Source organism: Protopterus annectens, chromosome 13.part0 (assembly GCF_019279795.1).
Source record: "Protopterus annectens isolate FY-2018-M chromosome 13.part0, PAN1.0, whole genome shotgun sequence".
Taxonomy (NCBI): Eukaryota; Metazoa; Chordata; order Ceratodontiformes; family Protopteridae; genus Protopterus; species Protopterus annectens.
In genome coordinates this window covers 886496974-886524549 of record NC_056747.1, presented here as the reverse complement: position 1 = coordinate 886524549, position 27576 = coordinate 886496974, and the positions used below count along the sequence as shown (strand labels likewise).

The window sequence follows — 27576 nt, the reverse complement described above, 5'->3', positions numbered from 1 at the left end:
AATTCATAAAAAACGCAAAGACAAAGAAAAGGACAGGCATCCGAGGTCTAAAACCGACGACGAAGCCTCTTCTAGGCCAGTCGCCGGTTCTCAGTGAGGCGCTTTCGCAGCCCCTGACACCCGCTACCTCAGAGCCACAGGCAGCCTCTGACTCCCACGTGGAGACAACTAGGCCTCTGGAAACTCAAGGTATTGGGCCTACGGGAACTATTCCCTCAGATGGGTCCGGAGCCTCTGAGCAGGCATCGGCTTCTGAGGGTGTTTTCAGACCTACACAGCTTACTATCAAGTCCATTTCAGCAGCCAAGGCAAAGTCTAAAACACCACTAAAGACAAAGAAACAAGTACAGCATTCTCCTGGACAGTCATCCATGCCAAAGAAACAGATGCTTAAAATGTCCAAGGACCTAATTACTTTGATCAGGGGATCCCATCCCCCTCCTGATAAAAGCCTAGGCAAGACACTGACTATGACTCCTCTGACCAGGTCTCTATTTCCTCTGATTCCTCTTCAGAACAGGGATATTCTCTTACTCCCTATGAGGACTCTGATGCTGAAGAATCTATCCCTTCAGCCTCTCCTCCTGAGGATTACTCTTTTGGGGAAACCTTGCACACCATGAGGGAGCATTTCCATTGGGAGAGCCAGGATTATTCAGAATCCAAGAAAAGGCTCAGAGACTTTCTTTTACTGCCTCAGCACAGACCCCTTGCTATCCCCCCTGTACTAGATATTGTTGATGTTTTTTCTGAATCCAGTTTGTCTCCTGATTCTTTACCCCCTGCACCAGTCAAGCCAGATAGGTACTTACAGGGTCCCAGACTCTCATAAATTTCTTTATAAAAACCCTGCTGCTGACCCAGAAACAATTTCTCAGGGTCCCAAAGGGGACAAGGCTTCCACTGCAAAAAAACCCTGTTCCCTCTGATAGGCATTCTAGAGCATTGGATAGATGGGGAAAAAAAGTTTACACTTATGCTACTTTAGCTGTAAGGGCTTTAAACTGCCAGTTTCACATGCTTAAATATCAACAATACCTAATGTCTTTGTTAAAACAGAAAATGCTTACAAGCTCAGAATGTCCTGACAATAAGGAAATGCAGGATTTATTGCATACAGCTGAACAAGTGGGAAAGCATACTCTGCAATGTGGTTTTGATTCATTAGAGGCTTCTTGCAGAGCCGCAGTTACAGGTTCTGTCATTCGAAGGCATGCTTGGCTAAAAGAGCAAAGTTTACCTGATCATGTTAAAGCAAAATTATTGGATGCCCCATTACAGCATGTTACTTTGTTTGGTGTTGAGGCAGAAGAGGTGTTAAAGAAAATGGAGGATAAAGCAAAATCAATGCAGACAGTAAAGGATTTCTTACATTTTCAGCCACCTAGATTTAGCAGGAACTGGCCTTCTAAAAATTGGTCCTTTCCGGTGTCAGACAGGCCACAAAGAGGCAGATACAGATGCCCAAGAGGCAGATCTCCGCCCCAAGGCTCGTACAGAGCTAAACAATGGGGTGCTTCATCCCCTAAAGGCGGAGAAGACAAATCACAACCTTATAGGAAACTGTCCCAATGACTTCCCTCTACAAATGCCAAGCACTTACCTTTTGGCAGCACCCTTAGGGGGAAAATTAGCACTTTTCTCACAAAATTGGCACATGATCACCCAGGACAAATGGATACTGAATATTGTTTCCCAGGGTTACAGGTTCCACTTTCACACCCTACCAAGGCCAAAAGGTATGCCAGACCTGCCACAAAATCAATGGGCAGAGGCACAAAAACAAATTTCTGCTCTCCTGGACATGAGAGCTATTCAAAAAGTACCACAGCAAGAACAGGGGCAAGGATTTTACTCAAGACTTTTCTTGGTACCCAGAAAGGACAAACCCTGGAGACCAATATTGGACCTATCAGTTCTAAATACTTTCCTGGATGTTCCAATATTCAAAATGTTGACACTGCAGCAACTTCTACCCATGCTGGGCAAGAAGGCTTGGCTAGTTACTTTGGACCTCAGATGCATACCTGCATGTCCCAATCAGAAAATCTTGCAGAAGATACCTCCGATTCATAGCTGGCTTATCTACTGCGCCCAGGGTTTTCACAAAATGCCTGGCACCCGTAATTGCATTTTGCAGACAAAAAGGAATTCAAATATATCCCTACTTGGACGACTGCCGTATTCAAGCAGAGAGCAAGGACATTCTACTAAAGCATCTGGCGTTTGTAAAAAGATTACTAATTTGCCTAGGTTACACAGTAAACGAAAAGAAATCAAAACTAGTGCCCTCTCAAGAGATAATATTCCTGGCCGCAAGCTTAAATACAACTGTCCAGATGGCTTATCTCATGCCAGACAAGCAAAGGCAACTGACTCATTACTTTCAAATGATGGCAACAAAGACCCAGCTACCTGCAAGAAAAATTCTACAGGCTTTGGGCTTCATGGCATCCTGCATCCTGCTAATTCCATATGCAAGACTGCATATGAAGAAGCTACAATGGTATCTGAAAAGTGTTTGGACTCAACATTGCCACAGTCTGGAAACAATAATAGCTCTTATTCCCTACCTGCAACAGGAGTTTCGATGGTGGGCACTGGCCTGTCACCACAACTAGGGACAGCCTTTCACTTGACCCACAGCCAGGCAGACACAGCAGATGCATCTGATTAAGCCTGGGGGGCACACATGGCAGGAAAATGTATTCAGGGCACGTGGCCCGCGGACCAAATGCATCTTCACATCAATCAAAAAGAGATGCTAGCTGTACAGAATGCCCTGATGGCCTTCAAGGATCTGCTACATCCAGAACAACTATTACTAAAGACGGACAATACTACAGTTATGTGGTACATAAACAAGCAAGGGGGCACACATTCCTACCCCCTCTGCAGGCAAGCCATGACTTTGTGGAACACAGCACTGACCTACCAAGTACATCTACAGGCACAATTCCTGCCAGGAAAGAAAAATACTCTGGCAGACTAACTAAGCAGAAACCTCATGGACCCTCACGAGTGGAAACTAAATCCACAGGTCTTCAGCATGATGACAAGGAAATGGGGATACCCAGACATAGATCTTTTTGCCTCCCCTCACAACTGCCAACTACAGAGATTCTGCACAAGGACTTATCACTCACAAGCATGGAAAGTGGATGCTCTATCATTCAGCTGGAAAACCCTAACAGTTTATGCCTTTCCACCACTGCCTCTCCTTCCCAAGATGCTCCTAAAAGTCAGACGAGAAGCCAAAAATGATTCTGATTGCCCCAGACTGGCCATGTGAGCACTGGTACCCAATCCTAAAGAGCTTGTCTCAAGGCCCAGCCTGATCTTTACCTCAAATTCCTCATCTTCTGACTCAACAAAACAATCAGATCTTGCACAGCCAACTCAGAACCTTAAATCTGGCTGCATGGCAGATAATATAGCCACTCAGAACACACCTCTCTCTAAAGCTGTTATGGATGTCATTTTGGAGGCCAGGAGGCCCAGCACCAGGAAATCTTATGCAGAAAAATGGACGAGATTATGTGCTTGGAACCAGGCACAAGGACTTGAACTATTTGTTCCAAATATTCCTCAGGTTTTACAATACCTAACTGAGATGCTGGACAAAGGCCTATCCTTCTCATCAATTAAGATCCATGCCTCTGCCATTTCAGTGCATTACAATACAGAACCTCCTATTTTCTCTCATCCACTGCTAAGACAGTACCTCAGAGGGGCAAAAAACATAAGACCCCCAAGGAGAGCACCGATACCTACATGGGACCTCAACTTTGTCTTAAAAGCTCACACTGCCTCCTTTTGAGCCAGCCAATACAGCTGATATAAAATTCTTATCGTGGAAAACTGCTCTGCTCCTAGCAATAACTTCAGCAAGAAGAGTCTCAGAGTTACAGGCATTAATGGCAGTGGAACCTTTTATCATTTTTCATCCGGACAGGGTTTGTCTAAGGACAAACCCAACATTTATGCCAAAGGTAATATCCAGTGTGGCTCTTAACCAAACCATTCATTTGCCAACATTTTATCCAAATCCCCAGAATAAAGGGGAGAGACTTCTGCACTCTTTGGACATACACAGGCAGCTACGCTTCTACTTGGACAAAACAAAAGCTTTCAGAAAAACTGAGCAACTGTTTGTAGCATATGCTGCAGGATCACAAGGAAAGGCGATCTCAAAGCAGACTATTTAAAAATGGATAGGACACTATTAGTTTCTGCTATGCATAGCATGGCAAGTCCGTGCCTAAAAATATTAGGCCACATTCTACCAAGGCAGCAGCCACTTCAGCAGCCTTTCTCAGAGGAGTACCAACCAAGGAAATTTTGGAGGCTGCAACTTGGAGAAAGTGCACACTTATACCAAGCATTATCACTTACCTCTTTACTCTAAATCCAGAGCAGGCTTTGCCACTGCAGTTCTGCAGGGCCTCATAGCCACTCCTAATCCGATTTAGACCCAGCCACCCTACCTCAGCGTTGGGATTCAACCCAAGTGTAATGACTGCAACAGTGAAACATGATGAACATAGTACAGTTGTGTACCTACCATAAATATAGATGGTAGAGTGTATTCACTGTTGCAGTCCAGGTTACCCACCCTCCATCCCCCTTTCTTTGCTGGGACTTATCTATACATGTTATGTGGTCCAATCTCGCCTACATTCTTACTCACGGGTTCGGAGCGACTCGGCCAACTTATATTTTTCTAGCACGAAGTCTCTAATTGGCTGGGCTAACCTGGTATCCCGTGTTGCACCGTTCCATAACCCCAGATCTCGTTTGCCGCTCGTGTAGCTAGGACGTGGTCTCGCTTGGCTGTGGCCAAGTAGCTTTAAAACTTCTTTTTTCACTGAAAATTTTCCTTTTTCTTCACAAAAGCTATTTTAATAGCTGTTTGCTCTTGTTATTATCGTTTTTCTTGTGGTGTGACTGTATTATTTGTGGTATCCCTCCGTTCCTATGGGCTAGGCCCGTTTAAGTTAGAGGACCTAGTCCTCCCTCCTTTGTGAGGTTTGTCTGAGGAAAGCGTTTGTCCCTTGCTTCGATGTGTGTCTTGTTGTCGTGTCAGAATCATTTAACTTAGAGATTCTTGTCAACTGTTGTTAGCGGTAGTTTCCCGCCTTAACCGTTGTGGCGTAAAGTCCTTTTTCTGTGGTGGTTGTACTGTGTTTTTGCTGTTATGTCTAAGGATCAAAAAGAACACAAACCCTCCGGGTTTAAGAAGTGTTCTAAATGTATTTACAAGATGTCCATAACAGATGGACATGCTGTTTGTGTATACTGCCTGGGGGGCAATACATTTACAAGAGTCCTGTAGTTTTTGTCATGCTTTTAGCCCTAGGGTGCTACAGGAGAGAAAAAATAAACGTATACTGAAGGGTCTTCTTAAGCCTTCCTTTGAGGAGTCCTTGGACTCTTCCTCTGGTTCACAGTCTAAAACCAAGACTTCTAAGGCTAAGAAAAGATCTCCGGCTCCATCTGTTTCATCGGAGCCACCGGAGAAGACTACCAAATTGGATTCTACCTCCTTGGCTCCTTTGTCCTCGGGGCCGCAGGAGGTAGCTGTGATTCTTGAATCTGCCTCTGCTCCTATCCTGTTAGAGCCCATTCGGAGCCGGTCTCCTAGTGTCAGACAAGGATCTCCAGATAGGAGATCACAGTCACCTTCTCTCTCCTCCAAATCCTCCAGACTCTCTGATTTGGATGTGGATAGGGTGGTCCAGAGGCTCCTGCAGTCGCCGGTTTTGGCAAAATTATTTTCGGCTCTGACCCAGTCGGCTCCGGAGCCAGTCCCGATGAGTGCACCCATGTTTCCTCCTCCAAGCACCTCCTTGTCTTCGGAGCCAGAGTGTTCTGCTCCGAGTGATGTTCTGCCGGCTCCGATACCTCTTAAGGCTTTATCGGTGCCGACTTCGGCTCCTACCATGTCTGCTCCATCCTCTGGTTTCGGTACCCGGGTTTCCACTGTTGGGCTCGAGGGGGATACTTTCGGACTTTTGTCGGTTCTGAGCCTCCCTCTTGGCGCTTCGGCTCAGGGAACTTAGGTTCCGATCTTTACCTCTGAGGTTGGTCCATCCTCGGATTCGGGGGGACCCGCCTTCGAGGCCATGAGGAGCGGGCTGGCCAGATCCTCAGTGACATTTATTTATTTTTATTTATTTTCAGTTTGATTACCGGGGAAGTCCACTGGGCCAAGAAGTGCCCATTTTCAGTGGAGGCCCGGGGAGAAAAGCTCCATGAACAGTATAATACAATATAGGTTACAAAAATGCAAATAAAGGTTGCAAAGTGAAATATCATACAATATAGGTTGCAAAAAACAAATAAAGGTTACAAAGTGAAATAAGAGTAGGGTACATACATTCGAGAGATGCAGAGTGTAAAGTACATTGAGACAGTTTAACAACTTGACAACAGATTTTTTTTTTTTTTTTTTTTTGAAACAATATTTATATGCTCGGAGTAAAGTCTGCTAGTTCTGGATCTTTTGAGAAATAAGAACAAGTATGAGAGTATAGTGGAGTGGGGGTAAGTGGAGCTTAATTGGGAGTCCCTAGAATTTAAGTGGGGTGAAAGCAGGAGCATTTCCATTTGGAAGACAGGTGAAGAAAAAGTTGAGTTTTGAAGGATTCTGTGTTGGGTATAGTCCTAAGTGAAGTAGGCAGAGAGTTCCATTTTTTACCTAGAGAAAAGGAGAGTAAAAGCTGGCCAGCGGGTCGTTTGGGTTTAAGAATGGAGATTAGGTTTTGGTGTTTGGATCTCTGTGATCTGTTAGGGATGTATGGAGGAAGGATGTCCTTTAAGTCTGGGCATTTATCAGGGGAGAATATTAGTTTGTGAGCGGTGGTTAGTTGTAGATAGTCTAGGTGGTTAGGGAGTTCTAACCAGTCCAGAGAGTGAAGGCTGAGGCAGTGGTGAGTTGATGTTTTGGATTTGGTGGCAAATTTAGAGATCTTATTATAGCAAGCTTAGAGGTGTTGGTAACAGACAAATTGGTTAGAAGAGGGGATCCATATAGAAGGGGAAGGTAGGAAGTAGGTGGTTGCCAGGGTATGCCTAGTGGAGTTTGAAAAGTGGTTTTTCCTGTATAGCATACCTAGCTTTTGGTGGGTTTTCCTAAAGTTTTGTTGTATGTGAAGATCAAATTTGAGGTGTTTGTCAATGGTGATGCCAAGGAGTTTTGAAGAGGGGACCACTTCAATGGCAGTGTCAGTTTGGCTTAGAACATTGAAAGTGTTTTTGTCCAAAGAGGAAACCTTGGAGGGGAGAAAAATTAGTATTTTGGATTTATTGGAGTTGAGAGAAAGGTGGTTTTGGTGCATCCAGTTCTCTGTAGTGGTAAAGGCTAATTGGGTTTTAGTCAGTAGTTCATGAAAGTTTGGGGCAGAGCAGACCAAGGTAGAGTCATCAGCGTATTGGATGACTGTGGTGTCAGGGATGAAGGTGTGAAGGTTATTTATAAAGATGTTGAAAAGCATGGGTCCAAGGATGGATCCCTGAGGAACGTCAGTAGGTGTAGGCAAAAAGGAAGAGGAGGAGTTCTTCCATTTGACTGCTTGAGATCTATCAGATAGGTAACTGGAGAACCAGGATAGAGTATTTGGGGAGAGATTGAGATTAGCCAGATGACGAAGAAGGTGTGTGTGGGAGATGGTGGTAAAGGCTTTTGAAAGATCTAGCAGAACTGTGGATACAAAGAGTCTAGAGTCTTGTGCTTGATTGACAGTTTCTAGGAAGGATAGTAGGGCAGTTATGGTACTGTGGCCAGGGCGGAAGCCATGCTGGGTGGGTGTTAGGAGGTGATTTTGAATTAGATAGGGTAAAAGTTGGTGGTGGACACATTTTTCTAGAATTTTAGATATTGGAGAGAGTAGGGCGATGGGGCGGAAGTTAGAAATAGTGGTGTTTTTGCCTCCTTTGTGAAGAGGTAGAATGTAGGCTGAACGCCAAAGTTTTGGTACGTATGACTCATTTAAGGATCTATTAATCAGCATACTAATTGGGAGAGCGATACCTTCAGCTGCATGTTTGAGGAAGGAAGAGGGAATGTTATCGGGGGCATTAGAGCATGGCTTTAGCTTGGAGAGAAGCTTTTTTATAAAAGTGGTGGAAACAGGTTTGAGATGGAAATTGAGAGGATTGTTGTTTGGGTTGTTGGTTGAAGTGAAAAGGGAGTTAGGTGGGTTGTTGTTGGGGAATGTTTTGGTTAGCTTAGCTATGGCTTCAGTAAAGAAGGTATTGAAGTGGGAGCTCAGTTCACTGTCGGCTAGATTAGGGTCAGGGCAAGGGTTGTTTTGTGATCCGGGATGAAGAAGGGAATTGACTGATTTCCAGAAGGGTTTTTATTGTTATTGGACTGAAGCTTATAGTAGTTTTTTTGTCTTTGGTAATAAGTTTTTTTACTTGGTTGCAGAGTTGGGTATATAGGAGTAAGGTAGAGGACAGTTTATTTTTCTGGTAGAGCTTCCAGGATTTGTCTCTGTGACGCATAATTTGTTTAGTTTCTTTGGTCAGCCATGGTGCGGAATTAGTTTTGATATGCTTATTTCTTAGTGGGGCTAGGGAGTTAAGACTATCTAGGAAGATGGAGTTAAAATGCTCAACAGCATTGTCAAGTGGGAGGGTATTTAGAGGTTGCCAGTTAATTTGTTTAAAGATGTTAGAGAAAATTAAGGGGTTGAAGTTGCTGAGGTTACGCGTTTGAATGTAGAGATGTTGGTGTTGGATGGAGCTGCTTGATCGATGGATGAAGGCAGGGAGATGGTCACTGAAGGTGTCAGGGATAGTGCCACAGAGAGTGATTTTGTTTGGATGGGAGACTAGAATCCAATCTAAGATGGACCCTGGGGGGTGATTTTTGTTAGGGTGAGTAGTTGAAGAGATTACTTGGGTGATGTTTAGAAGGTTAATGGAAAGTGAGGGGGATGATGTGGTAATTTTATTCCAGTTGATATTGACATCACCTAGAATATAGGTTTCATATTTTATTTGAGTTGAGGCCCAGTATAGAATATCTTCAAGGGTGGAGATATTGTTGCCTGGGGAGATGTATAAGGAAATGAAGCAGATATTCTTATGTTTATTTAATCAGAGAAGGCTAGCTGTGATTTTGGAATTTTTGAAATTGGGGTAGGGATTTGAAGAGGAATTAGAGAGAGAAGATTGGAGTAAATTAGACCCGGATCGGTCATTCTATTCCCTTCCACTCTGGTGAGAGCCTCTGATGTCCCCCTATTGGTTGACGGCGGAGCCCCAAGGTCTGAGGATACCCCCATGAGTGGTCCCCAACTTTCTGAGGGCCCCTCAGAGTCTGTGCCTGAGGAGCCCCCAAGAAAGAAGTTGTGCAAGAGGAAGCACGTAGACTCCCAGGATGAATTCCTCACCTCTGATACCGACCTCGAGGAGTCAGAGGGGTCCCCCAAGTCATCCTCCGATGACTTCTCTTTCTCAGATATCCTCGAGATTTTGAGGCAGAGAGGCGGCTGGTCATCCAAAACCCCCTGTGAGGAGGAGTCTGTATTCCTCAAGGCCTTTGGGGCTCAACCCTCCACCTCCTGGGTGTCTCCACCCTTTGAGCTCCTGGATTTGATCTGTCGAAGGGCGTGGGAGACTCCTGACTCGGTGGAACCTGTGCCAAGATGCCCTAATAAATTTCTGTCAGCTCCCCCTGGGAAAGAGTTCTTGTGCAAAGGGGTTTTTGTGGATGCCATGGTGGTGGCGGCGGCCACTCAGCAGGAAGTAGCCGAGTCTTCTTCCTCCGTCCATCCTCCTAACAAGGAGTCCAGGAGTATGGATTGGTACGGGAAGCGTACCCTCTCTTCAGCGACCTTCACACTTCGGTCTCTGAACTGTCTATGTCCCTTTACTCGGCTCCAGAGAGATCTCCTTAAAGAGTTAGGAGATACTCTAACGGGTAATGTACCTGAGGCGTTAACACAGACGGTTAATGCCCAGTTGTCTACTCTTGGCTCGATTGTCAACTCGTCCATGAGTCCCGTATCTTATGCAGCCGAGGGGGCGAGCAGGGCAGCTAGCTCAGGTGTAGCCCTTAGGAGGTAAGCCTGGATGCGCCTGTCATTTCGCAGAGGCCTTCAAGTCTTCCTTAACTGACGCCACCTTTGATGGGTCATTACTATTTGGGACCAAAGTGAAAGACACCCTCACCAGATGCGAGCAAGAGGGAAAGACCCTGTCTGCCGTAGGGGTCCTTTTTTCCCCTCCCATCTAGGCCTTACCCCAAGACTCAGAGGGGAGGAAAGATGTGGTTCAAAAAGTCACAGAAGTCTTTCCCTGCCGGTCAAGGTGAGCCCCCCTCCAGAGGCAGAGGAGGGGGTGGCTATTCTGGGAGATGCCGCCTTTGGGGCAGAGGAGGCCCTCGCAATTCGGGAGACCGTGATTCCTTTCGCGGACCTTCCTATCATCGTCCCTGATGTATTGCCTGACTGCGCTGTAACGGAGCCAGTCGGGGGCCGCATTTCGTTGTACCCGGAAGCCTGGGCAAGTATCACTCAGGATCGATGGGTGCTTCGTATAGTTACTGGAGGTTATTCCATCCCCTTATTGTCAGACCCTCCTCCACCCAAGAGAATCCCAGACGTTCCACCCAGTCAAAGGGATCACGCAACACTAGAAATTTCAAAGTTGCTGGAAAAAGGAGTCATCCAAGCTGTCCCCTCAGACCAGATCGGATTAGGGACTTACTCAAGACTCTTTTTGGTGCCGAAAAAAAACAGGGGACCTGAGACCCATCTTCTATCTCAGCCGACTGAATCGATACGTTCTAAAGTCCAAGTTCCGAATGGTCACCCTTCAGTCTATTTTTTCATTGCTGGGCAAAGAAGTATGGATGTGCTCCATCGATCTCAAGGATGCTTACTACCATATCAAAATGGACAGGGCATCCAGGAGTCACTTGCGCTTCCGGCTGAGAGACAGTCATTTCCAGTTTTGTGCCCTGCCCTTTGGCCTCACCACAGCCCCCAGGGTGTTCACCAACTGTTTGGCAGTGGTGACAGCTCACCTGAAACGTCAAGGATTCCAAGTGTTTCCATACCTGGATGACTGGCTCCTCACCGCCCCCACCAGGCATCTTCTCATTCAGGCCAGGGAAAAGACCATTGCTCTTTGTCATCAACTAGGAATTACCTTGAACTGGGAAAGTCTGCCTTGCTGCCCTCACAGCGTGTCACATTTATAGGCGCAGAGCTAGACACCGTTCTTATGCGGGCATTCCTGCCTCAACAAAGGATAGAAGTGTTGCAGGGTCAGGTTCGCGTGTTACTACCCCTCAAGAAGGTTCAGGCCAGATTGGTCCTACAGCTCCTGGGATCCATGGCAGCCACCATTATGTTAGTGCCCCTAGCCAGATTACACATGAGACTTCTGCAGTGGCTCCTCTCTGCCCAATGGGCCTTTCAGAAACTTCCCCTGTTCCATTTGATCCTACTCACCGATCGGTGCAAACAGGACTTCTGTTGGTGGCTGCATTCCACCAGCTTGAACAAAGGGAATCCCTTTATTCCTATGACTCCGGTTGCCACGGTGACCACGGACGCCTCCCAGATAGGGGGGGGGGGCATTATCTTGGCAGGACGGTCCAAGGCACTTGGCAGGATCACGAGGTACATCTGCACATCAACGTTCTAGAGATGAGAGCGGTGTTACTGGCGTTGCAAGCACTGCAGAGCTCTCTTCCCCTAGGAACGATTGCAATTCACTCGGACAACATGTCTGTGGTGTGGTACCTGAACAAGCAGGGGGAACCAGGTTTTACCCCCTATGCAGAGAGGCCATGCGAGTGTGGCAGTGGGCAGTGTCTTCCTGACTGTTCCTAGTGGCAACGCACATTCCGGGGAAGGCCAATGTGATAGCAGACAGGCTGAGCAGATCTATTCTGATGCCTTACGAGTGGTCCCTGAACCGCTGAGTTGCGAAACAGATTTTCAACAGGTGGGGTCAGCCTTGCTGCGACCTTTTCGCCAATCCCCACAATACCAAGTGCAGCAACTACTTCACTCTGATCACCCCACAGGGGGAGTCACCCAGGGACGCTCTAGTCCACGATTGGCCTCCCGGTCTGCTCTATGCTTTCCCTACATTTCCTCTGCTACCAAGAGTGATCCAGAAAGTCATTTCCTCGGGAAGCAAGATGATTCTTATTGCCCCACACTGCCTCACCAAGTCTGGTTCCCCTTTCTTCATCAGTATGCAGTGGACAGTTCTTGGACTCTGGACCCAGCTCCAGACCTACTGACACATATGTCGGGACAGTCCCATCCCTCCCTGCGGACCCTCAGGTTGACAGCCTGGCTACTCCATTTCCATCTTTAGTCAGACTTCGTTTTTCACCTGAGGTAGTACACATTTTATCTTCTCATAAATCTTCTACCAGGAAGATTTACTCCAAGTGGAAAAGATTTTCAATTTGGGCTAAGGCCAAGGGACTGGCTCCTTTCACAGCCCCCATCCCTGCTGTCTTAGATTTTTCATCCACACTTTTTCAGCAGGGTTCTGCTCCTGCTACCATTAAGGTTCAGCTGGCCGCTATTTCTAATTTTCATACCTCTTACGAACCTTCTCTCATAAGCTATGCAAGGCCTTTTTGAGGGGCACCTTGTTGCTTAGGCCTCCTGTGTCAGAACCCATCATGCCATGGGATTTAAATTTTGTGCTACAGGCCCTGACGTCATCACCTTTCGAACCAGCTGCCACCTGTGAATTAAAATTGCTGTCTTGGAAGACTGCATTCTTACTAGCTATTACATCAGCCAGACGGGTGTCGGAGATTCAAGCGGTGTCCATCAAATCCTTGTATTTAATATTTCATAAGGACAGGGTTTCCTTGAAACCAATCCGTCCTTCCTTCCGAAGGTAACTTCTGCCATTAATCTCAATCAGTCCATTGAGCTGCCAGTTTTCTTTCCTCAATTTTCCAACAAGGCGGAGTTTAAGTTTCATCAGTTGGACGTACACAGGCAGCTTCGTTTTTACTTACACAGGACAAAACAACTTCGTAAGTCTGACCAACTCTTTGTGTCCTTCTCAGAAAATAGAACAGGTTTCCCTGTTTCTAAGATTACAATTTCCAGATGGATTTCTGACTGCTTCTCCTACGTTTACTCATCAGCAGGCAGAGAGTTACTGTTCCCAGTCAGGGCTCACTCTACCAGGGCAGTTTCCGCTTCAGTAGCTTATCACTCCAGACTATCCTTGGATGAAATTTGTGCTGCGGCCACGTGGGCTGCTCCCCACACCTTCATTACTTATTACAAATTAGACGTGGCTTCTAGGGGCCGGGCTTCCTTTGGTTCTACTGTTCTCAGGAGCATCTTCCATTGAGCCTCCCAGGATAGAGGTGCTGGGGACGCTGTCCCGTGAGTAAGAATGTAGGTGAGATTGGACCACATAACATCTACAAGTTATGTACTCACCATAACGCTTGATGTATGTGGTCCATCTCGCCTCACATTCTTACGTTCCCGCCCACCTTCCCCCCCTCCTGGAGGATTTGGAGGCGACATTTGTTTCAGGACCTTTCGGTATTGGTTATTTTTTCTTTGCTGCCCTGGTTAGTGTTCTACTCTTCTGAACTGTGGTTGTGCATGAGGCGTGACTATGAGCTGCTGCAGACTAGATCTGGGGTTATGGAGCAGTGCAACACAGGATACCAGGTTAGCCCAGCCAATTAAAGACTTTGTGCTAGAAAAGTATAAGTTGGCCGAGTCAGAGCCGATGTTCGGCTCCGAACCCGTGAGTAAGAATGTGAGGCGAGATGGACCACATACATCAAGCGTTATGGTGAGTACATAACTTGTAGTTCTCTATCCTATACAACCTATGTGGTGTATTTGCTTGTAGATGAAGATATTGTTTTTATTTTACTGTATGTTTTTATAAGCAATATGTATTGCCTACCTTCTTGGGGGCACCTGACATCTGGGGCAAGAAAAACTGAAGAAAATGACGTCGGCTGCAATCTTAAATACCCATGGCGCACTGACGTCAGGGAAGAGGTGACAGCAACCGACGCCGGACCAGGACTTTGGAATTCAGGCCGACTGCAGGTAGCCTGCCAGCAGGATAACCCAAGTGTAATGACTGCAACAGTGAATACACTCGAACATCTACATTTATGGTAGGTACACAGCTGTACTTTCTATACTTGTCTTGCTTCATTTGTGGAAAACTGCATTAGTCTGATAACAGCCTTGCTTAATTTGTGAACTGGGACAGATATCCCAAGCTGGAGCACTGCTACTTAAAGAACATACATTGTGGGTGGAGTTTTCAGGGAATCTGACATTTGTAATGATTTTGCCTTCTGTTTTTTTTTTTCACAGCTGCCTGGCTGGTTAGTTTTAAAAAAGTGTGTGGGTTAGAATGTTGCTCTTTTAGAAGTTACAGGACTATTGTTCAAGACTTTGAATGAGTCAGCATTCTCTGTGTTATGCCACTGGTATTTATAGCCATCTTTGTTGCTTTCCTAAACATCACAATTTGGTAAAACTGAGGAGTTAATTTTCAGTGACTCGCTACTGCTTTGTTATTTCCAGTAGTTTGTAGTAGTGAGGGTATACTTTGTTGTAGTGATACTTGTATGCAGCTTCTCTCCTTGCATTTTGGAGAAATCTTTGAGTTGAAAAACGTCAATTCAAAAGTCAGTGGATGTGTGTAGGGGTTTTAATTATGCTTTTTTTAGTCATGATACTTGGAAATAATTCTCCTTTTGTTTTTGGGCAGGTTCTGATGTGAACAGCATGGACTCTGGTGACAGTGGCTGTGGGCTGAGTGGGTCAGAGCACCACCTCAGCCAGCATACAAGTTTGAATTCCAATAAGTCTGAGTTTACAGTCTGGGAGATAGAGGTGCCAAAGGTAATAATTAAAAATTTTTATGATCACTTTTGAATTTATGAAGTCGCTAAATGCACAGTCTGGCGAAAAGTTTCATACATGCAGTTGTGACTCAATGTGACTCTGGCTATTTCATGTTTTTGTTCTACCTTTCTGGTTGGTATGTTATCTCAGAAGGATGGTGTGAGAGCTTTCCTTTTAGTTTTGTAGAGTAGCTTAGTGGTACTTATTGGTTTACTTTAGTTGCTTAGTGACAGTAGCAGGTTATCTCCCCAACACACACATCTTTGTTCTGCACCATTTTTTTGCTACTATTAATTTCACACTTTTAAAATGAAATTATTTAAGAAGTGTTTTTTTCTGTATGAACTTGAGACTATTGTGCTTCAGACAGCTGGTGTTTGGTTTTGCTTAATCATAGCCCTCTGCTGTACCTCCTGCCTTGGCTGCCCTTTTAGATAGGTCTTCAGCAGCCTCTGTGTCCCCTGATTTTCAACCTCCAGCCCCTAAGAAACCCGATAGCTTTTGCAAGGTGCCTGATGATTACGTTTTTGTATAAATGTCTTTCTATGGATCCTTCTGTAGTCTGTCCCTTCTGACAAACCTTCTAAACTTTTGCCATTTATTAAACTACTTCCCTCAGACAAGGAGAGTAGAGCTATGGAATGTTTAGGCAAAATGATATATACTGCTGCCACCTTGGCTTTTGGAGCTATTCATTACCAACCTCATATGACCAGGTATGTTTTAGTCCTCCTTTCTCAAGGTTCTTAGGCAATTTCTGATCTCCCTGATTCAGAAGGGAAGATCTTGGTCCTTTGTCTGCTGCATTCTACCTTTCAAGTGGCTCACAATTCTATTAAATGTAGTTATGATGCAGCTGATGCTGCCTGTAGGGCTGCTGCTTTTGATTCCATTTTGAGACGTTACTCTTGGCTTCATCTCCAGCTTTTACCTGATGATTTTAAGGCTAAATTTGCTTCTGTTGCTAATAAGAACCTTTTTGGTTCTGCTGCTATTACTAAGTTTCTCTCTCTGGGATAAAGGCAAGGCCTTGCAGGAATTGAGACATATTTTTGTCTCCCCTGTCCTGAATTTCCAGAGGAATTATCCATCCAAATCTACATAGACAGCCTTGCCCTCCTCCTTAAGGTAAGTAGAGTTCTAGGTGTCTACCTCCTGCCAAGTCTACTCAGACTCCTACTTCTCAGAAGCCTCCTTTTCTAGACAAACCAGGCCCTGATAGTTTGCTTCCCCTTTCCCTAAGTCAGGTTCCCCTATTCCTTCATCTTTTCCTGTCCCTTCCCAGATGGTTAAGGGTCACTTAAGAGTCTTGCGGTTCTGTTCATCCTCCTTCAGGAATCCTTCATGGTGTGGAAATCCCTTCCTCCTTTTTGGGGCATCCCATCAACCTCCTCAGGAACAGCTTCCTTTCTTTCTCAGCTCGATACCTTTCTGAGTGCCCCTTCCTTTCGGATGTTGTCCCTTCAAACCGTACCCCAGAGGCTTTTTTAGGCATCCTTGAGGTCCAGTGATACTGGCTTCACATCCCCATTCGTACCCTTTTCAGGTGATTATTACATTTCTCTCTTTCTCCCTTGATTGTCAGATGTTCATTTTGTTACCCTGCTGCAGTCATCAGGGGTATATAAGAGGCATTTTCTTCAGTCTTTCTTGCCGTGCGGTGCCCGAAGCAGAAGCAGTTCGCAAGTGCCGGTCGGCCGACACCTGAGATTTTCGAATGGAATTTCAGTCCGAAGTCTTCAAAGCTAAGTACCCCGAGCTGTGATTTTGCTACTTGGCATTTGTCTTAAATAAACAAAGATTTACCTACAGGTTTCGTACCTTCATTTGGATTCCACAGCAAGCCTTTTGTCTTTTGGTTTTGGTTTTGTTTAGCTTGCCTTGCCACCTTTTCTTGGTTTAAGTACCCCGTTGGGGAACCTTTTCTTGCCTCAGTCCGATGTCAGAAAAAGTTAACAGTTGCATTTCTTGTGGGAAGCAAATACCTCATAAGGACTTTCATTCTTATTGTATACCTTGCCTAGGCCCAGACCACGATGTCACTGGTTGTCGGTTTTGTGCTAGGTTTAACAAGCGCACTATTAAACGTCGGTTTGATTTTGCCCGATATTTTGGTAGAAAATTAAATTATACCATGCCATCGGAACTTCCAATGACAGGAATACACAAAAAGTGCAAAGACAAGGATAGGCATCCGAGGCCCAAAACTGACGACGAAGCCTTTTCTAGGCCAGTCGCCGGTTCTCCGGTTTTCAGCGAGGCGCCTTCGCAGCCCCTGACGACCGCTTCTGTAGAACCACAGGCCGCCTCTGACTCCCACGTGGAGATGGCTGGGCCTTCGGATGCACAAGTTATTCAGCCTACCGAGACTAACCTTTCAGAGGGATCCGGAGTAGCTGAGCAACCCACAGCTTCAGAGGGTGTCTTCAGACCTACTCAGTTAAGCATTAAACCCTCAGCTAAGTCTAAGCCTCCTTTAAAATCAAAGAAACAAATACAGCATTCTCCAGGACAGGCCTCCATGCCTAAGAAACAAATGCTCAAAATGGCCGAAGACCTAATCACTCTGATCAGGGGGTCCTATTCCCCTCCTGATAAAAGGCCTAGACAGGATGCAGACTATGACTCATCCAACCAAGTGTCCATCTCTTCTGATTCATCCTTAGACCTAGGATACTCTTTACCCCCTTATGAGGATTCTGATGCTGAGGAATCAGTTCCATCAGCCTCACCGCCTGAGGACTACTCCTTTGGAGAAACCCTACATACCATGAGGGAGCATTTCCACTGGGAAGGCCAGGATTACTCAGAATCCAAGAAAAGGCTCCGAGACTTCCTTTTATTACCTCAACACAGACCTCTTGCTATTCCGCCAGTGTTAGATATTGTGGATGATGTGTATACTGAATCCAGCTTAAATCCTAATTCCTTACCTCCAGCCCCTGTTAAACCTGACAGATACTACAGAGTCCCTGACTCACATACATTTCTGTATAAAAGCCCTGTAGCTGACCCTGAAACTATTTCTCAGGGACCCAAAGGAGTTTAAGGCCTCATCAGCCAAGAGTCCAGTTCCCTCTGACAGAGATTCCAGATCATTAGACAAATGGGGAAAGAAAGTATATACGTCTGCAACTTTAGCAATGAGAGCCTTAAATTGCCACTTTCACATGCTAAAATATCAGCAATTTTTATTGTCTCGGTTAAAACTAAAAATGCTTCCAGAATCCGATCCTCCTAATTTTAAAGAAATGCAGGATTTATTGCATGCAGCTGAACAAGTGGGAAAGCATACTTTGCAATGTGGTTTTGATTCTCTAGAGGCCTCCTGCAGAGCAGCAGTTACAGGCTCTGTCATTAGAAGACATGCTTGGTTAAAAGAACATACGTTACAAGATCATGTTAAAGCAAAATTATTGGATGCACCTTTGCAGCAGGATGTGGTGTTTGGAGTTAAGGCAGAAGAGGTATTAAAGAAAATGGAGGATAAGGCAAAATCTATGCAAACGGTGAAGGATTTCTTACAGGTTCAGCCTCCTAGATTTAGCAGAAACTAGCCAGCTAAGAATTGGTCCTTTCCAATTACAGACAGACCTCAAAGGAGAAGATACAGACGTCCAAGAATTAGAGGTCAAACACAAGGTCCTTACAGGCCTCGACAATGGGTTGCATCAGGCAAGAAAGAAGGGGAAGACGGGCCCCAACCATATAAAAAGCAGCTCCAATGACTTCCCACTACAGCTGCCAAACAAATCCCTCTTGGCAGCCACCTTGGGAGGAAAACTGGCATTCTTCTACCACAATTGGCAAATGATCACCAAAGACAAATGGGTTCTCAACATTGTATTTCAAGGTTACAGGTTCCACTTTCACACTCTGCCAAGGTTAAAATGAATGCCAAATCTGCCACCAAATCAATGGGCAGAGGCTCAAAAACAAATTACAGCACTCATGGATATGAGAGCTATTCAAAAGGTACCATCACAGGAGCAAGGACAAGGATTTTACTCTAGACTCTTTCTGGTACCCAGAAAGGACAAAGCCTGGAGGCCCATTCTGGATCTTTCATCTCTAAACACTTACCTGGATGTTCCAAAATTCAAAATGTTGACACTACAGCAGCTTCTTCCCATGCTGGCGAAGAAAGCTTGGCTCGTGACTTTGGACATCAAGGAGGCATACCTGCATGTCCCTATCAGACAAAACTGCAGAAGATACCTCAGATTCATAGCTTTTCCAATGCACTACCAGTTCTCTGCACTGCCCTTTGACTTATCTACTGCACCCAGGGTCTTCACAAAGTGCCTTGCACCAGTAATTGCATTTTGCAGACAGAAAGGAATTCAGATTTATCCGTACCTGGACGACTGCCTGATTCAAGCAGAGAGCAAGGATATTCTTCTAAAGCATCTGGCGTTTGTAAAAAAAGTTAAGTTGCCTGGGGTACGCAGTAAACGAAAAGAAATCAAAACTAGTGCCCTCACAAGAGATTATATTCCTGGGTGCCAGCTTGAATGCAACGGCCCAGATGGGTTATCTCACGCCAGACAAGCAAGGACAACTGACTCAATGCTTTCAAATGATGGCAACAAAGACCCAACTCCCTGCAAGAAAAATTCTGCAGGCCTTGGGTTACATGGCATCCTGCATATTACTAATTCCATATGCCAGACTGCATATGAGGAAACTACAATGGTACTTAAAGAATGTATGGTCTCAACACTGTCAAAGTTTGGAAACAGTTATACGACTAATCACTTACCTACAACAGGAGTTTCAATGGTGGGCTCAAGCTTGTCACCTCAACAAGGGACAGCCTTTTACACAACCCACAGCCAGGCAAACACTGACAACAGATGCATCGGATTACGCCTGGGGAGCACACATGGTAGGCAAATGTGTTCGGGGCACGTGGCCCTTAGAACAAAGGCATCTTCACATTAATCAAAAAGAGATGCTAGCTGTACAAAATGCCCTTATAGCTTTCAAGGACCTGCTGCATCCAGGACAACTATTGCTAAAGACAGACAACACCACAGTTATGTGGTACATAAACAGGCAAGGGGGCACTCACTCCTACCCCTTATGTAGACAAGCCATGATCTTGTGGAACACAGCTATAAACCTTCAAGTTCATCTGCAAGCACAATTCCTGCCAGGAGAGAAAAACACACTGGCAGACGACTTAAGCAGAAACATCATGGATCCCCATGAATGAGAATTAAATCCACAAATATTCAGAATGATAACACAGAAATTGTGGAGCCTGGACATAGATCTGTTTGCATCCCCAATAAACTGCCAGCTTCAAAAATTCTGCACAAGGAGTTACCATCCACAAGCATGGAAAGTGGATACCCTCTCATTCAGCTGGGAGAACCTACAAGTATACGCTTTCCCACCACTACCTCTCCTGCCAAAGGTACTCATAAAAGCCAGGCAAGAAGAGCCAAAGATGATCCTGATTGCACCAGACTGGCCACGCCAGCACTGGTACCCAGTCTTAAGGAGCTTAGCACAAGAATCACCCTGGATTTTGCCTCAAATCCCACATCTGCTGACTCAGCACAACAATCAAATACTACACAGCCAGCTAAAGACCTTAAACCTAGCTGCATGGAAGATTCCTTAGTCAAGCAAGCAATGCCTCTCTCCAAAGCTGTTATGGATGTCATTCTGGAGGCCAGAAGGCCTAGTACCAGGAAAGCCTATTCGGATAAATGGAAGAGATTCTGTGCCTGGAACCAAGCTCACAGCCTTGACCCTCTTGTCCCAAACATTCCTCAGATACTACAATACTTAACTGAGATGCTGGACAAGGGCCTCTCCTTCTCATCCATCAAGAACCACGCCTCTGCCATCTCTGCTCATTACAACACGGATCCACCAATTTTCACTAATCCTCTGTTAAAACAGTACCTCAGAGGGGCTAAAAACATAAGACCACCCCGTAGAGCACCTACTCCAACTTGGGACCTCAACTTTGTTTTGGAAAAACTAACTTTACCTCCTTTTGAGCCAGCTAACACAGTAGAATTAAAATATATCTCTTGGAAAACTGCTCTGCTCCTGGCAATAACATCAGTACGAAGGGTTTCAGAATTACAGGCATTAATGGCAGTGGAACCTTTCCTCATTTTCCACCAGGACAATTCTCTGCACTGCCCTTTGGCTTATCTACTGCACCCAGGGTCTTCACAAAATGCCTGGCACCAGTAATTGCATTTTGCAGACAAAAAGGAATTCAAATATATCCATACCTGGACGACTGCCTCATTCAAGCAGAGACAAAGGGCATTCTTCTAAAGCATCTGGCATTTGTAAAAAGGTTGCTAATTTCTCTAGGGTACACAGTAAATGAAAAGAAGTCAAAACTAGTGCCCTCGCAACAGATTATATTCCTGGGTGCCAGCTTAAATACAACGGCCTAGATGGCTTACCTCACGCCAGACAAACAAGTTCATCTAACTCAATATTTTCAAGTGCTGGCAAGAAAATCCCATCTCCCTGCAAGAAAAATTCTGCAGGCCCTGGGATTCATGGCATCCTACATACTACTAATACCATATGCCAGACTGCATATGAGGAAATTACAATGGTACCTGAAAAGTGTTTGGACTCAACACTCTCTCAGTTTAGAAGCAGTAATACCAATGATTCCCTGCCTACAACAGGAGTTTCGATTGTGGGCACAGGCATGTCACCTAAACAAGGGTCAACCTTTTACCCAACCCACAGCCAGGAAAACTCTAACAACAGATGCTTCGGATTACGCCTGGGGAGCATACATGGCAGGAAAATGCATTCAGGGCAAGTGGACCACAGACCAGATGAATCTTCACATCAATCAAAAAGAGATGTTGGCTGCTCAAAATGCCCTAACAGCTTTCATGGACCTTCTGCATCCAGGACAATTACTACTAAAGACAGACAACACCACAGTAATGTGGTACATAAACAAGCAAGGAGGCACTCATTCTTATCCCCTATGCAGGCAAGCCATGACCTTGTGGAATACAGCTCTAACGTATCAAGTTCACCTGCAAGCACAATTCCTGCCAGGAAAGAAAAATACTCTGGCAGACGATCTAAGCAGAAATATCATGGACCCTCATGAATGGAAATTGAATTCACAAATCTTCAGCATGGTAACGCAAAAGTGGGGATGTCCAAACATAGATCTCTTTGCCTCCCCACTGAATTGCCAACTACAAAAATTCTGCACAAGGACTTATCACAAACAAGCATAGAAAGTGGATGCTCTTCTGTTCAGCTGGAAAAACCTAAAAGTTTATGCCTTCCCGCCACTGCCTCTCCTTTCAAAGGTACTCCTAAAAGCCAGACAAGAAAAAACACAGATGATCCTGATTGCTCCAGACTGGCCACGCCAGCACTGGTACCCTATCTTAAGGAACTTGGCTCAAGGCCCACCATGGATTTTGCCTCAAATTCCACACCTTCTGACTCAACAAAACAATCAGATCCTGCACGGTCAGCTCAAAACTCTAAACCTGGCTGCATGGCAGATGCATTAGTCAAACAGACAACACCTCTCTCTAAAGCTGTTATGGATGTCATTTTGGAGGCCAGGAGGCCTAGCACCAGGAAAGCTTACTCAGAAAAATGGAAGAGATTCTGCGCCTGGAACCAGGCTCAAAGCCTTGACCCTTTTGTTCCAAACATTCCTCAGATTTTGCAAAACTTAACTGAGATGCTGGACAGAGGCCTATCCTTCTCATCAGTTAAGATCCACGCCTCTGCCATTTCAGCACATTAGAACACGGATCCTCCTTTATTCTCTCATCCCTTGCTAAAGCAGTACCTCAGAGGGACTAAAAACATAAGACCGCCCCAGAGAGCACCAACACCAACTTGGGACCTCAATTTCATTTTGGAAAAACTGACCCTACCACCTTTTGAGCCAGCCAATACAGCCGATCTAAAATTTTTATCATGGAAAACAGCTCTGCTCCTGGCAGTAACTTCAGCACGAAGAGTCTCAGAGCTACAGGCATTAATGGCAGTCGAACCTTTTATAATTTTTCATCAGGACAGGGTATCTTTAAGGACAAACCCTACTTTTATACCAAAGGTGGTATCTAGTATGGCTCTTAACCAAACCATCCATTTGCCAACTTTTTATCCAAACCCCCAGAATAAAGGGGAGAAACTTCTGCATTCTTTGGACATACACAGGCAGCTACACTTCTACTTGGACATAACAAAGGCTTTCAGGAAAACTGAGTAACTGGTTGTAGCATATGCTGCAGGATCACAGGGCAAGGCTATCTCAAAGCAGACAGTGTCCAAATGGATAGGACACTGTATTCGGTACTGCTACACACAGCATGGAAAATCAGTTCCAAATAACATTAGACCACATTCCACCAGGGCAACAACCACTTCAAAAGCCTTTCTCAGAGGAGTACCTACCAAGGAAATTTTGGAGGCTGCAACTTGGAGTTCAGTGCACACCTTTACCAAGCATTACCACCTGCCTCTTTACTCTAAATCCAGAGTAGGATTTGCCACTGCAGTTCTGCAGGGCCTCATAGCCAATCCTAACTCTTTATAGACCAGCCACCCAACCTCAGCTTTAGGATTCTACCCAAGTGTAATGACTGCAGCAGTGTAACACGATGAACATAGTACAGTTTTGTACCTACCATAAATGTAGATGTTCAAGTGTTCACACTGCTGCAGTCCAGGTTACCCTCCCTCCATCCCCTCTGAACTATCTGGACTTATCTATACCTTTCTATCCTATACAACCTTTGGGGTGTATTTGCTGGTAACTGACGGTATTGTTTTTATGGTATATTTTTGATTAGCAATATGTTTTGCCTACCTACTTGGGGGCACCTGACATCTGGGGCAAGAAAAACTGAAGGAAATGGCATCGGCTGCATCTTGTATACCCCTGGCGCACTGACGTCAGGGAAGAAGCGACAGCAACTGACGCCAGACCAAGACTTTGGAATTCGGGCCGACTGCGGGACCACCTGACGGCAGGATAACCCAAGTGTAATGACTGCAGCAGGGTGAACACTCAAACATCTACATGTATGGTAGGTACAAAACTGTACTTTTTGTACCTACCATAAATGTAGATGTTCGAATGTATACACTGCTGCAGTCCAGGTTACCCTCCCTCCGTCCCCTCTTACTGGCTGGTACGTACCTATGTCTTCAACCCTTACTGCCTATGGGGAGTATTTGGTGGTAGCTGTAAGTTGTCTTTTGCTTTTCTTATGCATGTTTTATTAGCAATTGGAATTGCCTACCTATTTAGAGGCACCTGACATGTGGGGCAAGAAAAACCTGAAGAAAATGGCATCGGCTGCATCTTGTATACCCCTGTCGCACTGACGTCAGGGAGGAGGCGACAGCAACCGACGCCGGACCAAGACTTTGGAACTCAGGCCGACTGGGGAATGGCCTGATGGCAAGATAACTCAAGTGTAATGACTGCAGCAGTGTACACACTCGAACATCTACATTTATGGTAGGTACAAAACTGTACTTTCCTCCTAGTTCCTAGGAATATTGTTACTCCTGGGGCTTTTCATTTCTGAGGTATGTACATCCATACATCACCTTCATGTCCTACGCCTTGAGCTGGGAGCACATGTGTGACCTACAACATCTATATATTCCTGGGTCTTTGGTAAACTGGCTGGATGTTGACCTGCTCTTGGCAGGGAATCCCTAAGAGTACTGCAGTAGTAAAGAGAAAGACATCTACCATTATGGTAAGATTTTGCACAACTGTACTTTCTACTGTGTGAAAGCAACTCCTCCAATCCAGCATTGGTTGCTAGTTATTTTCTGGTCAGGCAGGTATATGGTTCTCATTTGTCAGCAGTGTAGATCTTGGCTTTGTAGGAGCTGTGGTGATGTAAAAGGCTTACTGACTAAGCAGTGTTAAGTATTTGGCATTTGATGTCATTATGTGTGCAGACATTAGGCATGTGTGTGTGTGCCCGTTTATAGAGCTTTTGAGAGAAAAATTCTGTAAAAAGTTTAAGTCCTTGTAAATCAGATGATATAATAAAAATGTTTCATTTAACAGGCAGTTATTCTTATTTTTGTTTTCCATTTTAAAAAATACACATGTATTTTGTAAAATATAATGGGGAGTATGTTGAGTAGAGGAATGCTGTAAATTAGCACTTATCCACATTTCTGTTTATTGTGGCGTCTGCTGGAAGTAATTTTGTCAAAAAAGATATTAGTTTACTTTCTATGGCATAAATATAGATTTGGATGTAGTATTTTTCCCTTTAAGCCTTCTTTTGCGTTAAATTTGAAAGCCTCTGCATATTAAGGGAAAGTTTTTTTTTTTAAATATCTACCTTCAGCAGCAAGAAGTTTTTTTAAATATGAGGGAATTTTGCATCAATAGTCAGTGTATTGGGAAGTTTCGAGAGGAGAAATTTTGTGTGTTAATAATACATGAACAGGCGATAACTTTTTTTTAAGAAAGATGAAGTAACACTAGGAGATTGAGAGAATCCATCTCTGGAAAAGGAGCCAGTAACGCTCATTGTGCTCTGTATGCCTTCAGGAATAGTGGATCAAACTGTAGGACGTCTTTCGTTGTTATGAGAAGCTGAGTATTGAATGCTGCTGTGCTGCCTAGCTTCAGAGCTGTAGCATGCTCATCTTGTGCTGGTGCCATTCCCTGATCACACTCCTCTCCGGAACAAAAAAGACCTTTATCAGTCTGGATGGTGCACTTAACCTAAGGAGCAAGGCAGATCCTAATCCCATTTCTCCACCCTTCAACCTTTAAGCTGAGGAGTTTAAAAAAATCCTTACTTTCTTCTTTAATAACTATAATGAGCATCTTGCTACAAGTTATCTGGAGTTCTGACCACAAAAACAGTATTCAGAAATACTGGTGCAGACATGAATATCGATCGTGTTCCCACTGTGTTGCACCCAGGGTTGCTGCTCCCTTTGCCTCACCCTACACAAGTCTCTGCTTAACTTAAGAATTTCTTTCCATATCCTGCTTGTAATGCATTGCCATTTTATCTAGTTCCAAGGAGAAATGGCACATTATTTATCAACTGGGACTATTTTCTTATAAAGCCATTCATTCCGATACGAGAGAGAGATCAAGATATTTGACTAAATGAAGACAATCATTCAGCCAGATGTCGAGTCACTGTACCATTTTGAGCTCCACCTGCATAATTCTTGAATGGTATTGAATAAATAGTGTTCGATCAATAGACTATTTCATCCATTAATCTGTTGATGTATTTTCATTTGTTAACCAAATTAGTCTGGGAGTTCAAAACCCTTTTTCACTCTAGTCTCTGGAAGAAAAACTCCACAAGCTACGTAAGTGTTTGCTTACACAAATGCATACATACAATAACATATATGTTGCAAAATAGGTAAGGAAATTGACAGTGTTTGTAACTTGCATATTAAAAATTCATTGACAGTGTTTACTTGCATATTACAAATTCAAACAGGCTTGTTTACAGCTGAGGCAAAACAGTTTTGTAATAGAGTTGAAGGTCCACGGAACATGTTATTTATTTATTTATTTAACACCTTCATTGAATTATCACTTGTGACAGGCAAATTTACATTTATATAAAAGGGATCAAACTGTATTAACAAATTTACATTTACAAACATTATGCTTCACATATATTGCTATATATCATATAATCTAAACAACATTACATAAATTAAGTTCACATAACATGCTATGTTGTGTATATAAAGTACATTTAATGGTATGATCTGACTTTATTTATTTACAGTTGTTTACCGGGATAGTCCGACTGGGCTAGCATCCCATTTTTTAGAGGAGGCCCGGGGGGAAAAGCTCCAAGAAAAAACTGGCAAGAATACAAAATACAAAAAAAAAAAAAAACAGAAGATTGCAATATACAGATTAAACAGTATATATAAAATGTAAAGAATTAACATTATTAACTGAATTAACAAAAAATAATGCAGGTGCAATGTGTACAAAGTTTAGCAGTGCCAACAAATTGTTGGCAGATGCATGCTATAGTTGATTTCAACTACAGTGAAACTTTTGACGTGCTTTATATGCTTATCGGAAGTGTAGATATTTTGACGCCATTTACTTTTAAACCAAATACCGAATGGTTAACCCATAAAGAACAAAGGTTTGTCAGAACTCTTTTCAGTCATCTTAGTTAAGGGTGTCCTTAAAAAAAAACACTTGGAAATTACCTATTTCTGTGAGAGAGAATATGGCCTGCTTTGATATGCCCATAGCATGGATTTCCATATGATGTCTTCCAGGAGACCTCTCACCAGCTAGTTTTTTAATTTTGTCAAGCTTCTGCAGCTGTAGAGAGGACTGCCATCTTATCCTTTGCTATACTCATCTCTTTGGTAGGAGTAAGGGGCACAGTTGTCTGTGGGATCCCCTGATTTGACACCATGGACTCTCCTTAATTGGTCCTAACCATTCAGAATTTAGTACTTTTCCTGTAATACACCTCATTTAGGGATGTCATCTTGCTATAATGTAACAATCTTGTTTACAGAAGTTTGCTTTATGAAGAGCTCCCCCACCCCTGTCCTTTTTTTTTTTTTTTTTTTTTTGTTATCAGTTCTTAATGTTTTTGGTGAAGTCATACATTTACGTTTATCAGCTGTGCAGCTGGCCATCACAAGCCAC

General features: G+C 44.3%; 1 protein-coding gene across 2 annotated transcripts in view; it reads left to right on the top strand.

Moving 5' to 3' along the window:
- The window catches only part of LOC122787746, a 963913-nt gene that overhangs the window by 363915 nt on the left and 572422 nt on the right, over window positions 1-27576 (top strand). For both annotated transcript variants that reach the window (XM_044054634.1, XM_044054635.1), the window contains one exon: window positions 14758-14891. In XM_044054634.1, coding sequence (XP_043910569.1) covers window positions 14758-14891 — 134 coding nt within the window. The remainder of the gene's footprint in view (window positions 1-14757; window positions 14892-27576) is intronic.